The sequence below is a fragment of the Castor canadensis genome, chromosome 7 (assembly GCF_047511655.1).
Source record: "Castor canadensis chromosome 7, mCasCan1.hap1v2, whole genome shotgun sequence".
In the NCBI taxonomy this organism is placed as follows: Eukaryota; Metazoa; Chordata; class Mammalia; order Rodentia; family Castoridae; genus Castor; species Castor canadensis.
The window spans coordinates 23,416,105-23,433,677 of record NC_133392.1 but is presented as its reverse complement, the minus strand read 5'-3'; the positions used below and the strand labels follow the sequence as shown (position 1 = coordinate 23,433,677).

General features: G+C 39.4%; 1 protein-coding gene across 5 annotated transcripts in view; it reads right to left on the bottom strand.

Annotated features, from left to right (window-relative positions):
• Positions 1 to 5,676: 5,676 nt before the first annotated feature.
• Positions 5,677 to 17,573, bottom strand: part of Sorcs1 (sortilin related VPS10 domain containing receptor 1) — a 484,666-nt gene continuing 472,769 nt past the window's right edge. The window contains exons 25-27 of one of the 5 annotated variants that reach the window (XM_074078345.1): positions 11,042 to 11,147; positions 10,754 to 10,914; positions 5,678 to 9,011 (exon numbers count right to left, since the gene is read on the bottom strand). In XM_074078345.1, coding sequence (XP_073934446.1) covers positions 8,947 to 9,011; positions 10,754 to 10,914; positions 11,042 to 11,147 — 332 coding nt within the window. In that variant the 3' untranslated portion in view covers positions 5,678 to 8,946. The other 4 variants (XM_074078346.1, XM_074078344.1, XM_074078347.1 and 1 more) reach the window with 4 other exon arrangements.

The window sequence follows — 17,573 nt, the reverse complement described above, 5'->3', positions numbered from 1 at the left end:
GCAACAAGAGAGGAATAGAATTAAACCATCCATACTGTTACAAGTTACACATAAGTACTACTATTTTTCAGTTTCTCATTCTGTGTGTGTGTGTGTATGTGTGTGTGTGTGTATATATATATATATATATATATATATACATATATATATATATATATATGGTTCTGGGAATTGAACTGAGGACCTTCTGCATGCTAGGCAAGCCCTCTACCACTGAGCTTCATCCCTTAGTCTTACATTTTCTGTACAAATTATCATGTTATGTAAAGTTCTAATTTTTGCTCTTAATATATGAGAATTTTCCTATGCCATTAATATTTTTAGATAAAGAGTTTTAATGAAGCCTTCTATTTCATTATATGGATATATATATATTCTGATTTCTTATTATCTTACACATAATGTTTATTGAAGCCTCTGCATCTACAAACATTTATTAATATCTTTACAAGAAGATTTTACGAAAGTACACACTTATGCGTTTAATGAAATGTCTTAATATTATTCATGAAGTGTGTTTATTATTATCTAAAATCTTATGGTTACCTTTAAACATTTCAAAGCCTTCTTTACCTGTTTTGCTTTTTGTTTTCCACATAATCTTCAGCAAGGGGTTTTAAATTGTTGGGGCTGGGGTCATATTTACGAATAAGAGTGGCAGGTGGGAGGTAGAAAACCTGTGTGTCTCCAAGATCTATGAACCTGGCCAGCGCTGCTGGTCCCCACACCTGCAGGCTTCAGGCTGAGATGATGATGAATATAACGAGGACTGCACTATTTTCTTATCTTTCCCCTCTGTTGTCAAGTAGCACATCTTCCTTCTACCAGTATATCCAAATTACTTTAGTATTTATTTTTATTTGCTTAATCTTTGAAACGGGTCTCACTATGTAGTCAGGCTGGCCTCAAACTCACTGGGTAACTTATGTTAACCTCAATTTCTTCATCTTCCTTCCTCAACCTCCTGAATTCTGGGATTAGAGCTTTGTACCACCATGCCCATCACAAATTAAACTACCACTTACATTAGTCCAGTCTGTTTTGCTATAAAATGTTTTTTTGAAAATGTAAATTTGTTCTAATACAACTGATGTATTAGAGGAGAGTTTGGGAAAAATTCAGATGTGTTTGTTTAAACATACTTTGTAAATGAGAACCACTAGGTACACAGGAAAACTGAACTCGGCTGAAACTACCAGTGTTAAAATGTAAGGAACATGCACACAGATTCATCAAACATTTACCATCTATCTTCATTCTCCTTGTGTGTTACCAGCCATATCATCCACTTTTTTTTTTTTGGTGGGACTGATGATTTGAACTCAGAGCTTCACACTTACAAAGGAGGTGCTCTACTGCTTGAACGACACCCAGTCCAACTGCCCATATTTTATGTTAAAATTTTCTGTCTGATTTCAGGTAACTCTCTTTTCACCATTTTGCAATAATTCATAGGCTTAAAGTATTCCAATGCTCACTCTCAAAAGGAAACTGCAGGGTTTTTTTTTTTTCCAAGATGTATGTTTTATTTGTGTATTTCTTAACTACGTAATATATGTAAGACTGTATACCATTTCAATTAGGTTTTTTATTTTTTAAAGTGTAAAGTGGGAGAGCTTATTGAGTTAGAAAAGTGTAAAATGGAAGAGTAGAGCTTCCAGAGTTGGGGGTAGTCCCAAAAGTGGGTACCCAAGAAGTGAGGTCTTCTGAGGTTTTTATCTGTTCTCTCCAGGGTGCTGCTCAATCTCTATGTTAATTGGTGTGCAGAAAGCAGCATTTTCATTGGCTGTGCCTGCAATGCTTTGATTAGTCAACCCTGATCCTCACCTGCCTTTCCTTCTTTCCACCCTCCAAGGTCACTGGGAGATACCCAGGGGCCCTTCTCTATTTCATTCACCTCTCTGAAGTTCCCCAAACTGCCATTAGGGACTATTTTTTTGGCTGCTTACAGACAGAAAGGGGCCTCAGCAGGGGACAGCAGAGACCTATCTAAAGGTCCCTGGTAGATGGAGGCCTTTATTTGAGGCTCCCATTTTTATCTTAAGAAATGACAAGTGAAATTTAGTTGGCAGGGAACTTTAGTTGACAGGTTGCCAAGTTCAGGACCAGGAGTCATCCAGTTATTTTTTACATTCAGTTCAGAGATGCCAGTCCAAAGGATGGGAGCTAATTGAGGACACCTTAAGGCCACTCAAAACTGTTGCTGAGTCATCATGGATGAGTCTGGCACCAGAGTCCTTCATCGCTGGGGGCAGTCAGACCTCCAATATCTTCCCACTTCTGAGAAGTTTTGAAATCTTTGTGGGACCTCCAAAGATGAAATCAAAATCACCCTGTGACATTGGGGCCTGCCAAGATGGCTAAGGTCACAGCTCCAATAATCCAGGGACAGAAGCAGGGAGTTGCCAATTCATGCTGCATTTCCTGGCCCTTGCACTAAATATGAAACAGAAGATTCAAGACCAGGTTCTTGTCCTACAAAGCATGGGCTTTGTGGACAACAAGAAAAACACAAAACATGAAAACATTTGATGTCCCCACTCCAGAGGAACTAATACAGAAAAAAGTGACAGAGGTCAACATGAGAAGGGGATCAGGAACAAGTGTAAAGACCAGTTAGAGATGAGTCAATTTGCATTGTAACACATTTGTACATGGAAGCAACACTAGGAATATCTCTGTATAGCTATCCTTATCTCTACTAGCAAAAATGCTTTGTCTTCCTTATTATGCTTATGTCTTCTCTTCAACAAAATTAGAGATAAGGGCAGAACAGGTTCTGCCTGGAAGTGGGGTGGGGTGGGGTGGGAGGAAAGGGTGGGGGAGGGAGGCAGGGGGGAAATGACCCAAACAGTGTACACACATGTGAATAAATGAATAATAAAAAAATGAAAAAAAAAAAAGAAAAGTGCAAAGTGGGAGAGTTTATTGAGATAAAAAAGTGTGAAGTGGAAGAGTAGAGCCCTCAGAGTTGGGGAAGCTCCCATGAGAGGGTGTCCCAGGTTTTTATCTTTTTAAAATGTGTTCAGAGACAACACTAGCCTGAGATATGAGAAATGTTTTTGTGTGGTGCCTCAGTCCCACTTTGTTTCCTAAGCTTTGATTTTGCATAGTGAGGTGAGTTTTCAGAACACACCTGTCATAGGAGAGGAAAACTGACTGAATCTTCAATGCTCTGAAAACCCTTCGCAGGTACCAAGTAAGACCATTTCCCCTTAACTTCAGAAGCATTTCTGATGCTGCTTAGATTCAAAATTTTCTGTTTTTTAGGTGAGGTGGTTGACCTTGAACACATTGGGCTAAGGCATGTGTCTCCAAATGGCTGGTGCCAACAGAGGCTGTCCTTTGCTGTCCAGAAATTTTTGCTTCTGAGGACCAACACCACCTTCCCTAACCCCGTCACCCTGCTCCTATTATGTTTAATTTACATTTTAAAATCTTGAAATTACATGTATGATTGCATTGTATATGTTATATTACATTATTTGTTCACTGTTCTTATTAGAATATATGTTTCATAAAGGGAAGTATTTTATCTACCTTGTTGCAGGTGTGTTATAACCACCTATAATATCCACGACACATACAGATCAATAAGTATATTCTATAAATTACAGATTCCTTTTCATGTATTTAATACTAAAAGTTTATAATAACCATTTCCTTGCATGGGTCCATTGGTACTTTTTGGGGATTCCCTTATTATGAAAGCATCAGCCCAACATGCATTTTTAAACTTGTATTTCTACTGACCCTTTAGGAAATAAGTAAACAAATTATTAATGATTCAGAATCCAAGCAGTCCTTTGACTTTCACTCCTCTTTTTAGCTAGATTTTTCCCCCTCTTTTCTAAACTACAATTATTTCTCTTAAATTAGTGTCAAAGAATAGCTCCCTGAATACTGCAGCTTGAGTGGTAACAGAATGCAAGGGCAGGGGTGTGTTGATTCTTGACAAACAGCAATTGGACATGTAATTAGAGGTGCTAGCAGGGCGAGGCTTGACCCTTGAAGCCACCTCAGAGATCAGTGCTAAATAAAATGGACTTGTTCACAAAGCTAAGCTGAAAATCAGGGGTTGGGTTTCATCAAACATTTATCTAGTGCCCCCTAATGGTAATGTCCTATTCTAGATGCTGAAGGAATGAAAAAATAAAAATAAATATCTTTCCCTAAATGAGCACAGAATTCAGCAAAGAAGGCACAAAGTGCAACACGTAAACACAATGCCAAGTTCTAAATACATGTTGTTCTTAATACGTTAAGTCACAGAGAAAGGAACACTCTGTTTAATGAGGGCCTTTGGAAAGTGGGGAAGAGGGAGAGTGGTTGATTTGACCTGAGTAGCTGAACTGCAAATGAGTGTTGTGCCAGTCACCTGCCTGTGATATCTTAGTGGCATTTCCCACTCACCCTCTTGTCTCTGTTCACTGTTTTAGTAAATGACATTTCTGAGGCTACATTTCCTGTTGGCTTCACGGTTTAGGGGTTAGAGAACCAGAGCAAAAGAAAAGGTGTCTAATCCACAGTTCCAGCTCCAACTCCAACCTAGTTTCCAGGGCTCTGGTAATACCTGTGTCAAGTTAGCCTAGGGGAAAACTTCCTTTTGAGATTAATCTCTGGGGTTGCCTTATCTGCTGTTACTTGGCATCTTTGTTTTTTCCACTATTAAAGCACCAAATTCCTTGTATGAATACCCTCTAGGTGAAATATCTAGGGGTGCTTTCTCTTTGCCTGACACATCCCTGACTGACACAGGAAATAAAGTGCTTCTGATGGGGAAGAACAGCATAGACTGCTGCCTGGAAAGGAATGAAGGGTCAGAGGACTTAGCTTGTGGGAAAGGAAAGGAAAGGTTAAAAGTAACCTAAAAACAGTCAATTTTCATGCATGCTGAGACTAGGCTAATGATGCAGCAATATTCTGACCCTGGTGCGTCTTTGGGAAGGTTAAGGAGGGTTTAGTACCTGCATAAATGTTTTGGCCAAATCTAAGGACCAAAATATGCCCAGAGAGATGGCATTTATGTAGACAAGCCATATGGCTAAAAAGATTTGGACTCAGTCCACTTCTTTATTTTCCACTAACTTTAATAATCTACTTGAGACTCTTGGGAATGACTCACCCACTCAGAATGCTAGAGCTAAAAGATGTCTCCCTTCTTCACATTATATGCATGAAGACACTTCAGCTTTTGTATGTCAAAGTGATTTGCTCAAGGTCACACAGATGGCTCAGCCAGAAGGAGAACTCCTTCTCTGATTCCAGGTCCTAGAGTGGTTTCATTCTACCATATGAGACTTCAGCACTCCTCAGGTTTCTGTTCATTACATACGTTTGATCCTTTGCTTGTGAACAAATTTGAATGGATTTGTGCCCTATTAATAATTTATAATTTTGAACTAATAATGAGGGGCACATTACTTTTTCCAAAGTAACCAGTCTAGAGTGACTTCTTAAAATAGAATAATATAATTTAATAAAGTGGTAGGTGTTGTATAGTGAACTGAAAGGACTATGTAGTAGAATATAGCCTACTTTGTTAGTAAAAAAAACTTTGTGCTCATGGTGTTAACTATTCTTCGGCAATTATCCTTTATGAAATCTTATAAGTGCATCACTTTCACCTCTAGAACAAATTTGGGAATAAAATAAACACAGGAGGCAAAGACTTTAGAGACATTATCTGTTTAATAAATATGATTGTAAAAGCAATAAACAAGAGCAATTATACATTACACTACATAGTATTTAACAAAAAATACATCAAAAAAGTCATTTTAAAATTAGAAGTAGTTCCCATACTATAAGAAACTTTTTTTTTAAATTGGCTTCCTATAAAAATAAGTTGGCAAATGAGGGATTTAAATGCTCAGTTGGAATCCTGGAAAACACAGAACAGCTGCCAAGCACCCCTTTGCGCTCATAGTTGCTGTTTGGAACTTCTGAACAAAAGCAAAGCAGACCTCTGCATTTTGGACAGTGAATCCAATTAGGAATAAGGCAAGGGAGAAAATGTTAGTTGGGTAGTTCAGGGTAGAGCATGCACAGTTTGCCTTCTGGGACTTTAGAAAGTGTTGCAGTATCATATTTTTAGCTTGCCCTGAATCTTACCTTCCACATCCCTCCCTCCCCATACTCCTCTGGTCTTAAGCCCACCAATCTCCTCATTGTAATTGCACCTGCTATTAGTGAGTAGGTAGGCACTTGGGTCCCTCCCATTTGTAGGCTTTCACTACTACCTTCTCTTTAGGATTCAGCTGGGATGGCCTATACTGTGGTTCTCAAACTTGAGCATGCATTATAATCACCTAAATGGCTTAGAAAAACAGATTTCTGGGCCTACTGTCATCATTAGAGGGCAATGCTATTCATCTCCTATAGTTTCCGACTCAGTAGGTCAGGGGAACAGGCCCAGAATCTGCATTTCTAACAAGTCTAGCAGCTGATACTGCTGCTGGATAGGGTACCACACTTTGGGAACTGCTAGTCAAGGTCATAGGAACTATAAGGTCCCCTCTAAGCAGTACCTTGCCTCACTAATCACCTACAGGTGGGAGGGAGCTTTGAGGAGAGGCACATGAGGACACGGGAGAGGCTGAATGTATAGCTGGCCACTTTTGGTCTCTTTCCAAAAGGCCAGGCATCTCATGTACACCTCTATTTTAAATAAGAACTTCCAGCCCCTTCCTCCCTATGTTTGTTTACTAATTTATTTCACTGATAAATAATTTTCGTAATACTATTCTAGGCAAGGCACTGTGCTAGACTGAGGTTATTCCCTTTTTTCATAATTTTCTAATTAGGATGAATTGAACCACAACTCTGAGGATTCCCTGTGCTGGCTTGAGTGAGCCTCTTTTGGTTCTAAACACTTTGTCTTCCAGGTTAAATTTGGAAGGCTCTAACTGAAGAGAATCAATGAGGATGTTTCTTATGAGACTGGGAACCTGCAAGGTTGGGAATTGAGTTCTACAAAGAGGTGGTTGCCCCAGGCATAATCCACTGCTTGGCTTCACATGGGACATCTCAACCACAAAACTTTCTGCTTGATTAATTTCTGACAACAACTTTTCTACTCTTCCCCTGCCTGAGATACACAAGGTTAGGGATCATTATAATCATTAGGACATCTTCATTATCACCAGGCCCCCTGTTATACCCTGTTGTTGGTTTGGGGACACAACCAAGAAGGAGGCTGGGTTCTCTGAATGGTTTATCAGAACTGCTTTCTCCTGAATTTTTGAGTTGGCTTTGTCCAGTCTACAATACTAAAGGGGCTTTAGTAGGTACAGGTTCTTGTTTCCTTCTTTCCCTGGGCCTTGTTTCATCATCACTCTGGGAAAACCAAAGTTTCTTTATGCTTTGAGGATCTGAGGATTGTGGAGACTTGCTTTGCTTTGCCATAGTAAACTAACTCCTTCCCTTTATACTGAGTTATTTTTTCCTTTATTGGTACCACAATAAGCAGAGAACAGAGAGCACATATGAAATTACTGGGATCATCCTAAGTAATCAAAATCTCATCCTAATGTAAGACAAGACTTATTTTCTCAGACTCTTTGACACTCTTAAACATTAAGTCCATTAACTTGCTTCTCCTGGTTAAAATCAGTTTTACCTTTCCAATATGTTTATTCTGTTGTGAGACAGGAAATATTGGATAATATCAACAATCACAGGAAGAAATTGCTTTGCAATATAGTCACATGTTCAAACATTTCTCACAAGAGTTTTCTAGACTCTAACCTTAAAAGATTTTTGTTAACGTGTGAATAATGCCATTATTCATCTGTATCTTGTCTTTTCCAAAGTACCTGGCCAGGATTGGATTGCTTTGCATATATCAACTCTTTTATACACATTATATGTTTCCAGGAGGGAAAACACAGGGATATTTGAAAAAGGTAGGTTCTGGAGGAAGGACAAAGGATCCATGAAGCTGAACCCTGCTAAGCAGGATGCAGTCTGGTCAGTGTGCACAGAAGCTGGCATGCTTGGGAATGTACAAAGTGACAGAGATTAGAGACTTGTGAATGGTGAGGTCAAGGTTGGCAGAGGCTAGGCCAGTATTTAGGAATTTTCAGGGTTAGTGTCCCAAATCTGGCAACATATTTGGGAAGAAAAAATGGGAGCAGTTGAAGGATAACTTGGGGTTGGAAGGAAGAGGTTCAAAGACATCAACCAATCATGGCCACACATGAATGGCAATAAAAAATAGAAAGGAAACACAATGGGTAGCTACTGCAAAAAATCCATTTTCTACATCAGTTGGGGCTTGAGTAGGGAAAGCTGCAAGAAGAAAAGTTGAACAGGAAACAAAGGTCCAGATTGACATGCTTTACTTCCCTGCCTCCCTTCCTTTCCTATTGTACCTGCATATATGAATCTTCAACTTGCATCTTTGTCTCTGTGGCCACAGAGAATGGAGAGAAAGCAGCCTTGTGGTCACTGTTGACCAACAGAGCTACCAAAACTAACTTAGAAGGGAAAATCACAATAAAGAAAGTGGAACAGAGAAACAGCTCAGGGTTTCAAACTCCTGTGCATGTCTTTGTGTCTTATGAAAAGGCTTAGGATGGCTAATCCATCCATCAGCCTATAGTGCTAAAATAGCTTTTAAATCTAGAGCCAAGAATATTTCCAAAAATACATGCAGATTTCCTTGGCCTATATATGTTATGAATTTTCTACAAACACGACCGATCAGAAAAAAGAGAAGAAAAGGGGAGGGGAGTGTTTTCCATTAAAATAGAGCACCTGTACACTGCCCCTCCAAACACGTTCTCAAGATATTGTCCACATGCACAGGCTTAAAGCTAAAAACCCTTGTTGTCTGTGACTGAAGAATTAAAAAGTCCCGATGCAGTGAATGTTTGTTTGTTTGTTTGTATTTTGATTGTTTTTATTTTATTTTTTTGTTTTTTTTTTACTGGCGTCCTCCATTCAAACATTTACATAGGTAGGGATTTCTTTTGTGCTTTGATTCTCAGCAACTATGGAAATACTTCCTGGCAAAATAGGAAACAGAACAACAAAGGAAAGAAAAAAACATAAAGTTAGTGGTCATGAAGGATGATGCACTTGACAAGAGCGAAATTCTTTCCTGATCAGCAGGTCGCCTGTAGCCTTTAGGGGTTTTTCTTAAATTGCAAATTGTGCCCCAGCAGATCCCCTCTTTGGCGTTGAAGGTGGAGTGGCGTGTCTTGCTCTTTGCAATCGGAGAGATGAGTCACCAGGTTGAGTAGAAGGGGAGGGAGGGGAGGGTAAAGCTACTCTCCTAAGAGAAAACGTGTAACACTTACTCATTTAATGACACTGTAAATGGAAAGGTGTCAGAGACTTTGCAATGTGCTGTGAGATGTTCCTGGTGGAGGAGGAATTGCTACTTTAATAAAGTAAACAGCCACTGTGCTTCATACCCCGTGGAAATGCAACTTAGAACCAAATGACCCCAAAACAACAACAAAAATAAAGGCAGCATCTTAGAAGTTTCAGAAGAGAACAGATAGGGTGTATGCTACTCTTGACATGAAGACAGAAAAGCCATTTCCATTTTAACCCAAAGCTATTGAGTATTTATCACCCTGTCTTCCTCAGTGCAAGAAAATGCACTGTGAAAATTACACACCAGATGTGGCTGCAGTTGTTACTACTATATCCAATATGAGCTGGTCAGGTCATTGCATTTAAATTTCCCCTTTATACAATCACAGAATTTTCCCCTATCCATTTAAAGAGAAGGTTCTGTTTCCATTTACATACTCATTTTTCTCCAAGTATCAGATTAAAAATCTTATGTAAAGGTCTTCTAGATGGTTTGCATTATGACATTAGAGTGAAGCATGAACGGTTATATAATAATTTATCCATCGCAGCCAGCAATGCAGGATCTAGTTGTGAGCATTTACAGCTTCAACTCCTGAGGCCACAGACAGGAGGAACCAAGGACAGAAATGGATCAGTCATGGTGGGTCCATGGGTTTGTCTAAGTTCCTGGTAAATTTCTTCTGCAATAAATAGGAGGACTTAGCAATTGAACTTCACGCTTACTATACCTAGCTGTGGGATTTCCACAGTTACTCACAGGCAGAGCTGTACTGAAATATGATGAAGTCCATTTTAAGACGTTCCCTAAGGGAAATTCCAAGAGAAGGGCATTTGCCAATTTGATTTTAGTAGGCTAACTCTGTGCTTGGTCTGTCTCAGCATCCTCGTGCCCTGGATGTTCTACAAACTGTAAGTCTTTGCCCTCAAGATTTCAGATTCAATGTTTCCTGGGAGATAGCTTCTAGATAATTACTATATCAAAAAATATTCCCAGGTGTTTAAGCTGGCCACTGTCCCTCTGCTGGTGTTCAGAAGCACTTTCCCTCCTTGGAGCTATCTCTAGTTGAGACCGCCATGCTTTATTTTGGTCAACACATTGCTGTCCCTAAACACTGCCTAGCCCTCCACCCATCGGCCCCAGATTCTGAGGCCTTTCTTTCTCATATATTGTTTGAGCAAATGCTATATTCTTTGCTTGTAAATATTAGAAGTTTGGTGTTTTAGGGAAGGTTTTTGCAAAAAGAGGAATAAATTAATGAGAGAATAAAAGCTAGATAGGAGCAAGAAAAAGACATCTTAGCTGTGTCTATCAGGGATGTTAGAGCAGAAAAAAGTGGTTATGTGAAGCCAGAAAGGGGTTAGAGGGAGAGTCAATCATTGACTACTCAGGCTGGGCAGCCGATGGCTACTGGGAATCATTTACCTATGAGCTGTGATTCCACCTTCTCATCTATAAGCTGGCCAGGCCTCCTGAGTTCAGTGTGAGGGATACTGGGCCTGCTTTCAGTGTGACTGACTGGACTGATCATCTCTTGTTCTTTCTCATTCTGCATCTGGGCATAAACATTAATCCCCGGGATCTTCCTAAAACATTAACAGAAACCATCACTGCTCTGTATGGGAGGTGCACATCACTGCAATGTGTGCTTCTGAACCTGTCAGAAGAAAAGAAGAGGTAGGGTAGGGGACATGTGGATGGAGGGACACGCACCTTTTAAACTTGTAGATGACAAACACAGCTAGCCCCACAAACACCACGGAGAGTAGCATTAGCATGGCGGATCCACTGTGAGTTGGAGTGAGGTCCACCAGTGGAGCTGGGGGAGGAAATAAGACACAGTCATGAGTAAAAACTTGGTCAGGTGAGACTCTATGAGAGATTCATATGATTCACACAAGCTGGGTGAGTCCTAGAGAATTATGTGGGGTATGCATACAAGATGCAGGTTACATAGCTGACATGTGCATATATCTGAGCCTGACCCAGCCCCAACAGTGCTCCAGCTGGCCTGTTCAAATGCTACAATGGAGCAACAAAAAAACAGGACCTCAAAGCCAAACTGTTTTGTTTCAAACCCTACTCTACCACTTCTTGGCTGTGTGCACCTGGATAACTTATTTCACCTAATATGTCATATGTGAGTAGAAGAGAATAATAATGCATAACTCACTGGATGGCTTTGAGGATTAAATGAGTTCATGTATCCATTTATTAAACTCTTTATAAGTATTAACTTTTATCCTATCAGTGCTACTACTATTATTATTAACCAAACCAATACATGTGCTTCTTGACTTAATGACACTTACATCCTGATAAACTCTTTGCAAGTTGAAAATATCATAAGTCAAAAATGCACTTCACACCTGTAATCTACCAAATGTCATACCTTAAACGTGCTCAGAACACTTGTTAGCCTACAGTGGGTTAAAATAATCTAACAAAAGCCTATTTTATAATATAGTCTTGATTTTACTGAAAGTGAAAAACAGAATGGTTGTTTTGACATGCTTTTGCACCTGATAAAGTTGAAACATCATTCGTCATCCTAAGTCAAGAATGAAAGTCTGCATTTATAATAATGCAATACTAATTGTTATTCAATTTTCCTATACTCCACATGCAAGCTTTTCCCATTAAAAAGTGAATAATCACTAGAACAGCAAACAGGAATTTTTATTTTTATGGATTATCCAATCCCTGTCAACCCTATCCCAGTCACTGGAAGAGAAAGAACTGGAAAGTCATGGAGCAGACTGAAAACTGACAGTTTTATTTTGAGAGTACTAGGGTTTAAACTCAGGGCTGTGCACTTATTAGGTAGCTGCTTTACCACTTGAGACATACTCCTAGCCCTGGAAGCTGATGGTTAAGTGACTATTTTTAAAGGGCAAGCACTCTGATACAGGGGAAGAGGTATGCCATCCAGTTGTCTCCACAACTTCCTGAAGTCCTGATGTCCCACACCAATCTCTTATATGTACAAACTTCCTTTCAGACAAAGCAGAAACTTCTGCATACATGAGTTTCCTTCTCTGAGTTCTCTGAGTTCTCTCTACCTCCAAATCTCCTTTCACCTCAGGGTTACACCTGTTGTCTTGTAGGACTTTGTTTGTAATTAATTTCTATGCTCTCAATAACTGACATGCTGACTAAAAAAACAATTCACATGTACCTCACGGAAGCCTACCCTTTACATTCCATCAATTTAAGCAAAGTCTGATACCTAGAAATGCAGGTGACCTTTAAGCACCATCTTCTGTGGCTTTTCTCTGTTGAGAGTGGAAAGGGTAACATTGTGGCCATCCAGGTAGAAAAGCTAACAATTAGTGACTATAATATTGGTGGCCTCAGGTAAAACCCTTAGCTGCTTCTGCCCTGTCTAGTTTTTGAAGGCTTACATCCCAGCCATGTAATGGCTTGTACTAGAAAGTATATCTCATATAATCAAATAGTTTTGGAATAAAATGAAAGAGGCTTAGTCAGTATAGCAGAGTCAGCTTTTCAGAGGCACAAAACATCTTATGTAATTCTCTCTCCCCTCAAGTCAAATAGTCCTTAAGCTGTGGAGTGAGAGTGTGTTATCTGTGCAAGAGGGGACAGGTGCCACCCCGCTGTAGTGCAACATTCAAGGAAAATTTGCTTTCTACCCAAAATAAGAAAATGAAGCCCTCAGTGCCATCAGCAAAGTCTAGAAATATTTGATAACTCACACTGCAATTGGTAGGATTTCATCCTGGGAAAAGGACACCTTCCATTTGTCATAAATATTAGTTCAACTGATTTTAGTAAATGGAAAGCTAGAGCTATGATCCCCACTACACAGATAAGAGCAGTGATATTCTCATCATTTAATATCATTCTAAAGGACTTGAACTAGTAAATGGAAAAACAGAGACCTGAACCTATGCCATGATACACACACACACACACACACACACACACACACACACAATTTCCCTATGCTCAACCAAGTGGGAAATAATAAGAAATTTATAAACATATTTATGAGGATGAAGATTAAAGTTAAGACGATAGCACAGGATAGTTGGGCACTTGGGAGGCTGAGGTAGAAAGGTAAATGACTGCAAGGCCAGTCTGGGTTATATAGTCAGATTTTGTCTCAAAAGAAAACAAAAGACTACAGCACAGGAAGAAAACAAATGAGTGACACAAGTTAAAATATTACACTTTAAAAGAGCAGTTAGAATCCAATATCATACACTCAAATTTAGATGACACGTGTAATTTTATCATCTGCAACTCTAAATGATAAAGTCTCTTTCCTTCTATTTGTCTGTCTTTCTCTCTATGGTAAAGGTAATCCTCTAATACAAGCATCCATGTGTTAGGGAATAAAGGAAGGCCCAGAGAGGCAAGAGATGGTTGGGATGCTAGAGGCAGGAATAAAGTTAAACTTCTCTTACCTCGCTGAGTGCTCTTTTAATACAACCAAAATCACAACGTTATAATGCAAACAAGAAAAATAAAGAGTTTGCTTAGAGAGGTGGCATTTAAAATAATTGAAAAATTACAAGAGGAAATTACCTTAGCCAGGTTCTCACTAACATGAAAACATACATATGCACACACATGCACCCCTCCACACACACCTGAATGAATTCTATTTCCTTGTTTTCCCTTTCTCTGCCCATTTCTCTTCCATCACAAGGTTAAATAATTCAAACTTAAATCATTCACACTCAAATCATTATTCCTAAAGAATCAGCATTGACTTTGTTGGGTAATTAGCACATTCTTTGGGGAAAATAAGTTTCTGTACTCAGAGTTCTAAAATTCATGTCATCCACTCCCCTCCCCACCTCTGCATCACTTAGTCACTTCCCCAAGGCAGGCATGCAGGATGCAGCAGACAGTGGGGAGCAATTGAGTGCCACTGCCCTCTGTGTTCCGTGGGTGGCTTCTGCCTGCTGATCCGCACCCGAATATAAACGGGTCTATTATTGCTCCACTCAACAGCAGCTGCATGTCTTAGTTTGCTCAGCACTTAGATGTGTGTGTGCATGCTTTGCTAAGGAATGGATACTGGTAATAAATGGGTTTTGGCTCATTATGTGGAATAAGCATAAATTAATCCCTCTCCAATTCCAGCCTCAACAAGGTAGATGTATGGGAGAAAAGGGCTGAGCAGTTTTTCACCATTACGGATGCAAAGTAAAACATGAACACAAGCAGCACTCCAGTGACTCGACATTTCTATGGTACAGGCCTAGTACACCATTTCTAAAACCTCCTGAGGATCTTGGAAATGCTTCAAATTCTGTATTCTCTTCACGAGATTGATTGTAATAATAGGAATGCTTACAGGAATAGCCACAGCTTGTGAAAAGTGACTGACAGTGCTAACTGCTTCTAGATGTGTATGTGAATGTAAATTCAAAACTTCATATTTGGGATTTAGTAACTAACGTAGTTGGTTCCTTTTTGGAACAAGATCCTGGCTCTGCCATTTAAGGGCTAATGGACTTCACTAGAGCTGAGTGTCCTCATCTGAAAAATGGAGATAAAACCAATGTTTAGTAAGTTGTGAGAATAAAGAGTAGAAATTTATAAAGCATTGTCATAGTACTTTTTACATTATCATATTATTACTACCACATTTCTGCATTCTATAGGAAAAGAGTCCTGAAAGATAGGTAAAAGAGTTCCATGGTGAAATAGCTTGGGAAAGTGGTACATTTGGCACTCCCCGTATGGAGATTCATGACCCAGATGAGTATATTAAAAATTCATAATCTCATAGGAGAGAAATTCACTTAGTTTTGTTATAGTGTTTCACAAACTCATTTGGACTTTCTTAGAGAGCATCAACCTGCACTATGAGGCCAAATCTCTGAACTTCGACACACATACTAACCCAAAAGGTACTGCTGTCAAAAAGTTGCAGCAGGAGGTTCACCTTATCATGATTTTCTTTTTCCTTCTACTGCCTCTCAAGTCAAGCTATAGTTATAGTCTTTGAATATAAAAGTTTTTGTGGTCTGAAATCTTTTGGGGGGATTGGGGTGATGTGGCAACAGTACAGAGAATGCTTTTGTAGACTGTAAATGTGCACAAAGGCTTCCACTTGTAAAGAACCCTCACTTGGCCCATGGACCTTCTCTCTGGTTCATATTAAAACCCAATCATGAGAGTCTTAAACAAAGGTGTGACTTTTGAGAGGTGACTAAGATCAGATAAGGTCATCAGGGTGGGTCCCCATTATGGGATACTACTTACTGGAATAAAGTCATGGAACTGTAGGCCACATAAGATGGGAATTGCTAGGGAAGATTTGGTCAAAGTACTTAAGTGGGAGCTCTAGTTCCCTGGGATCCAATGTAAGCTAATAAACCCTATATAAAAAGTCACATTCTAGAAAAACAAAGCTTAAAACTTAACTGTCAAGGTGACAGGATAAAAGTAAGATGATCATAAAGGTTCTCTTCTACAACAGGGCACTCAGAATGGGCTGTGAAAGCTCACACTAACATAACAGATCCATAGGCCAGGATAGTCCTGGTCATAAGGAAACTGGTGTCTGAAGGGTAGTTTTTCCCAAGCTCTGGAATCTTCTCTGTAATTATTTATGTGCTCTCCTGTCTTTTTATCACCCTCTTCATCTTCCTTTTCCTTCCTTCCTTCCCCTCTTCCTTCCCTCCCCTTCCCCCCCTTCTTTCTTTCCTTCCTTCCCTCTCTCCTTCCCTCCATTTTTTTTTCTTTTCCTTCCTTCCTTCCTTCCTTCTTTCTGGTGGCACTGAGTTTTGAACTAAGAGATTCATACTTGCTAGGCATGTGCTCTACCAGTTGAGAAAAGTCCCCACCACTTTTTGCTTTACTTTTATTTTGTGGTAGGGTGTTCTTGAACCACTATCTTCCCACGCATGACTCCCAGTAACTGGGGTTGCAAGTATAAAACAGCATGCCCAGCTTGTTTGTTGGAGGGGGAGGGTCTCGCTAACTTTTTGCCTATACTGTCCTCAATCCATGATCCTTCCAATCTCTGCATCCTGAGAAGCTGGGATTACAGGCATGAGCTACTACATCTGCTGGGAAAATGCATTTTTATGCCCTAACTACCACTTATTTCCAGTCTGACGCATATGTGTATCTTCTTTCTTATCTCTGCCCCCTGACAGTTCTTCTGACCCAGAGAGAACTGAATAATTCTCTCAAGAGAATTGTCAGGGGACATCCTCAGTCCTGGCCAATTCGGATCAGTCATACTGTGGTAATTTAACCCCTTTTACGGGCTCAGGTAGTCTTTTAAAAAAAATACTGATGAAGAAAGAATCTGCTAGAAGCTAGAGTAACTCAATTATTGGTCCTTGGTAAATGTATGAAAGCATCACAGGCACTTAATCGTACTGGGTGGAGGGATATATTTAGATCTCTTGGCACCTGTGATTACTTACCATAACACCATAATGATTTAATAACATTCAAAAGCCCCTGAATTCCTGTATCTGTGAAGCAACCTAATTATTTGAAGAGGAAAAAATAGTCAATTTTAGGGAAAACAGGAGAAAAGAAAAATAACATCACTATGTCTTTACTTACAAAAGACTTGCAAAATGATAACTAGGCCACTGGAGACTAAAAAGACAAATAAATTTTATTGGCTCTGGAAGAATTTCACAGGTACTAATTTCATCCCTAAATGGAAAATGTTATTGTGACAATTTATTTCATTTTACAGTTCAGAGCTCCACAAAACAATTTGGCATGTGCCTCTGTAACATTGTGGCTTAGATTATATTGTAGTTTCTAAATTTCCAGAGTAATGCTAATTCTACCTTCAAATGCAAAGTGCCTTTCTCAGTGTGAAGCTGGAGGGCAGAGTTCATGACAGAATGTGATCTGGGCTGAAATTTGGAGCTTTCTCACCCCTACTTTGCTCCTAGCACATCCAGTGGTAGCAACTGAAGCCTGGAAATATTAATTGTCTAATATCTCTGTGATAATATCTTTTCATTTCACCTACAAAAGAAATTAAACCAGTCAGCAAGAATATGGAGGCCAAGATAACAGTTTTATTAAAAAACCCATACATACCCTTGAAAAAGGACAGTTTTCCAAATGTAGCTGCTTAAACAAGGAAACTGATAGACAGGAAGCGGTAGGAACAATATTACTTTGCATTTTTCCTATTTCTATTTAACCTGAAATTGGAAGTTTTTCCTAGAGGGAGATATTAACATCTCACCTTTTATCATGAATGCTCAAACCTCCAGGACAACAG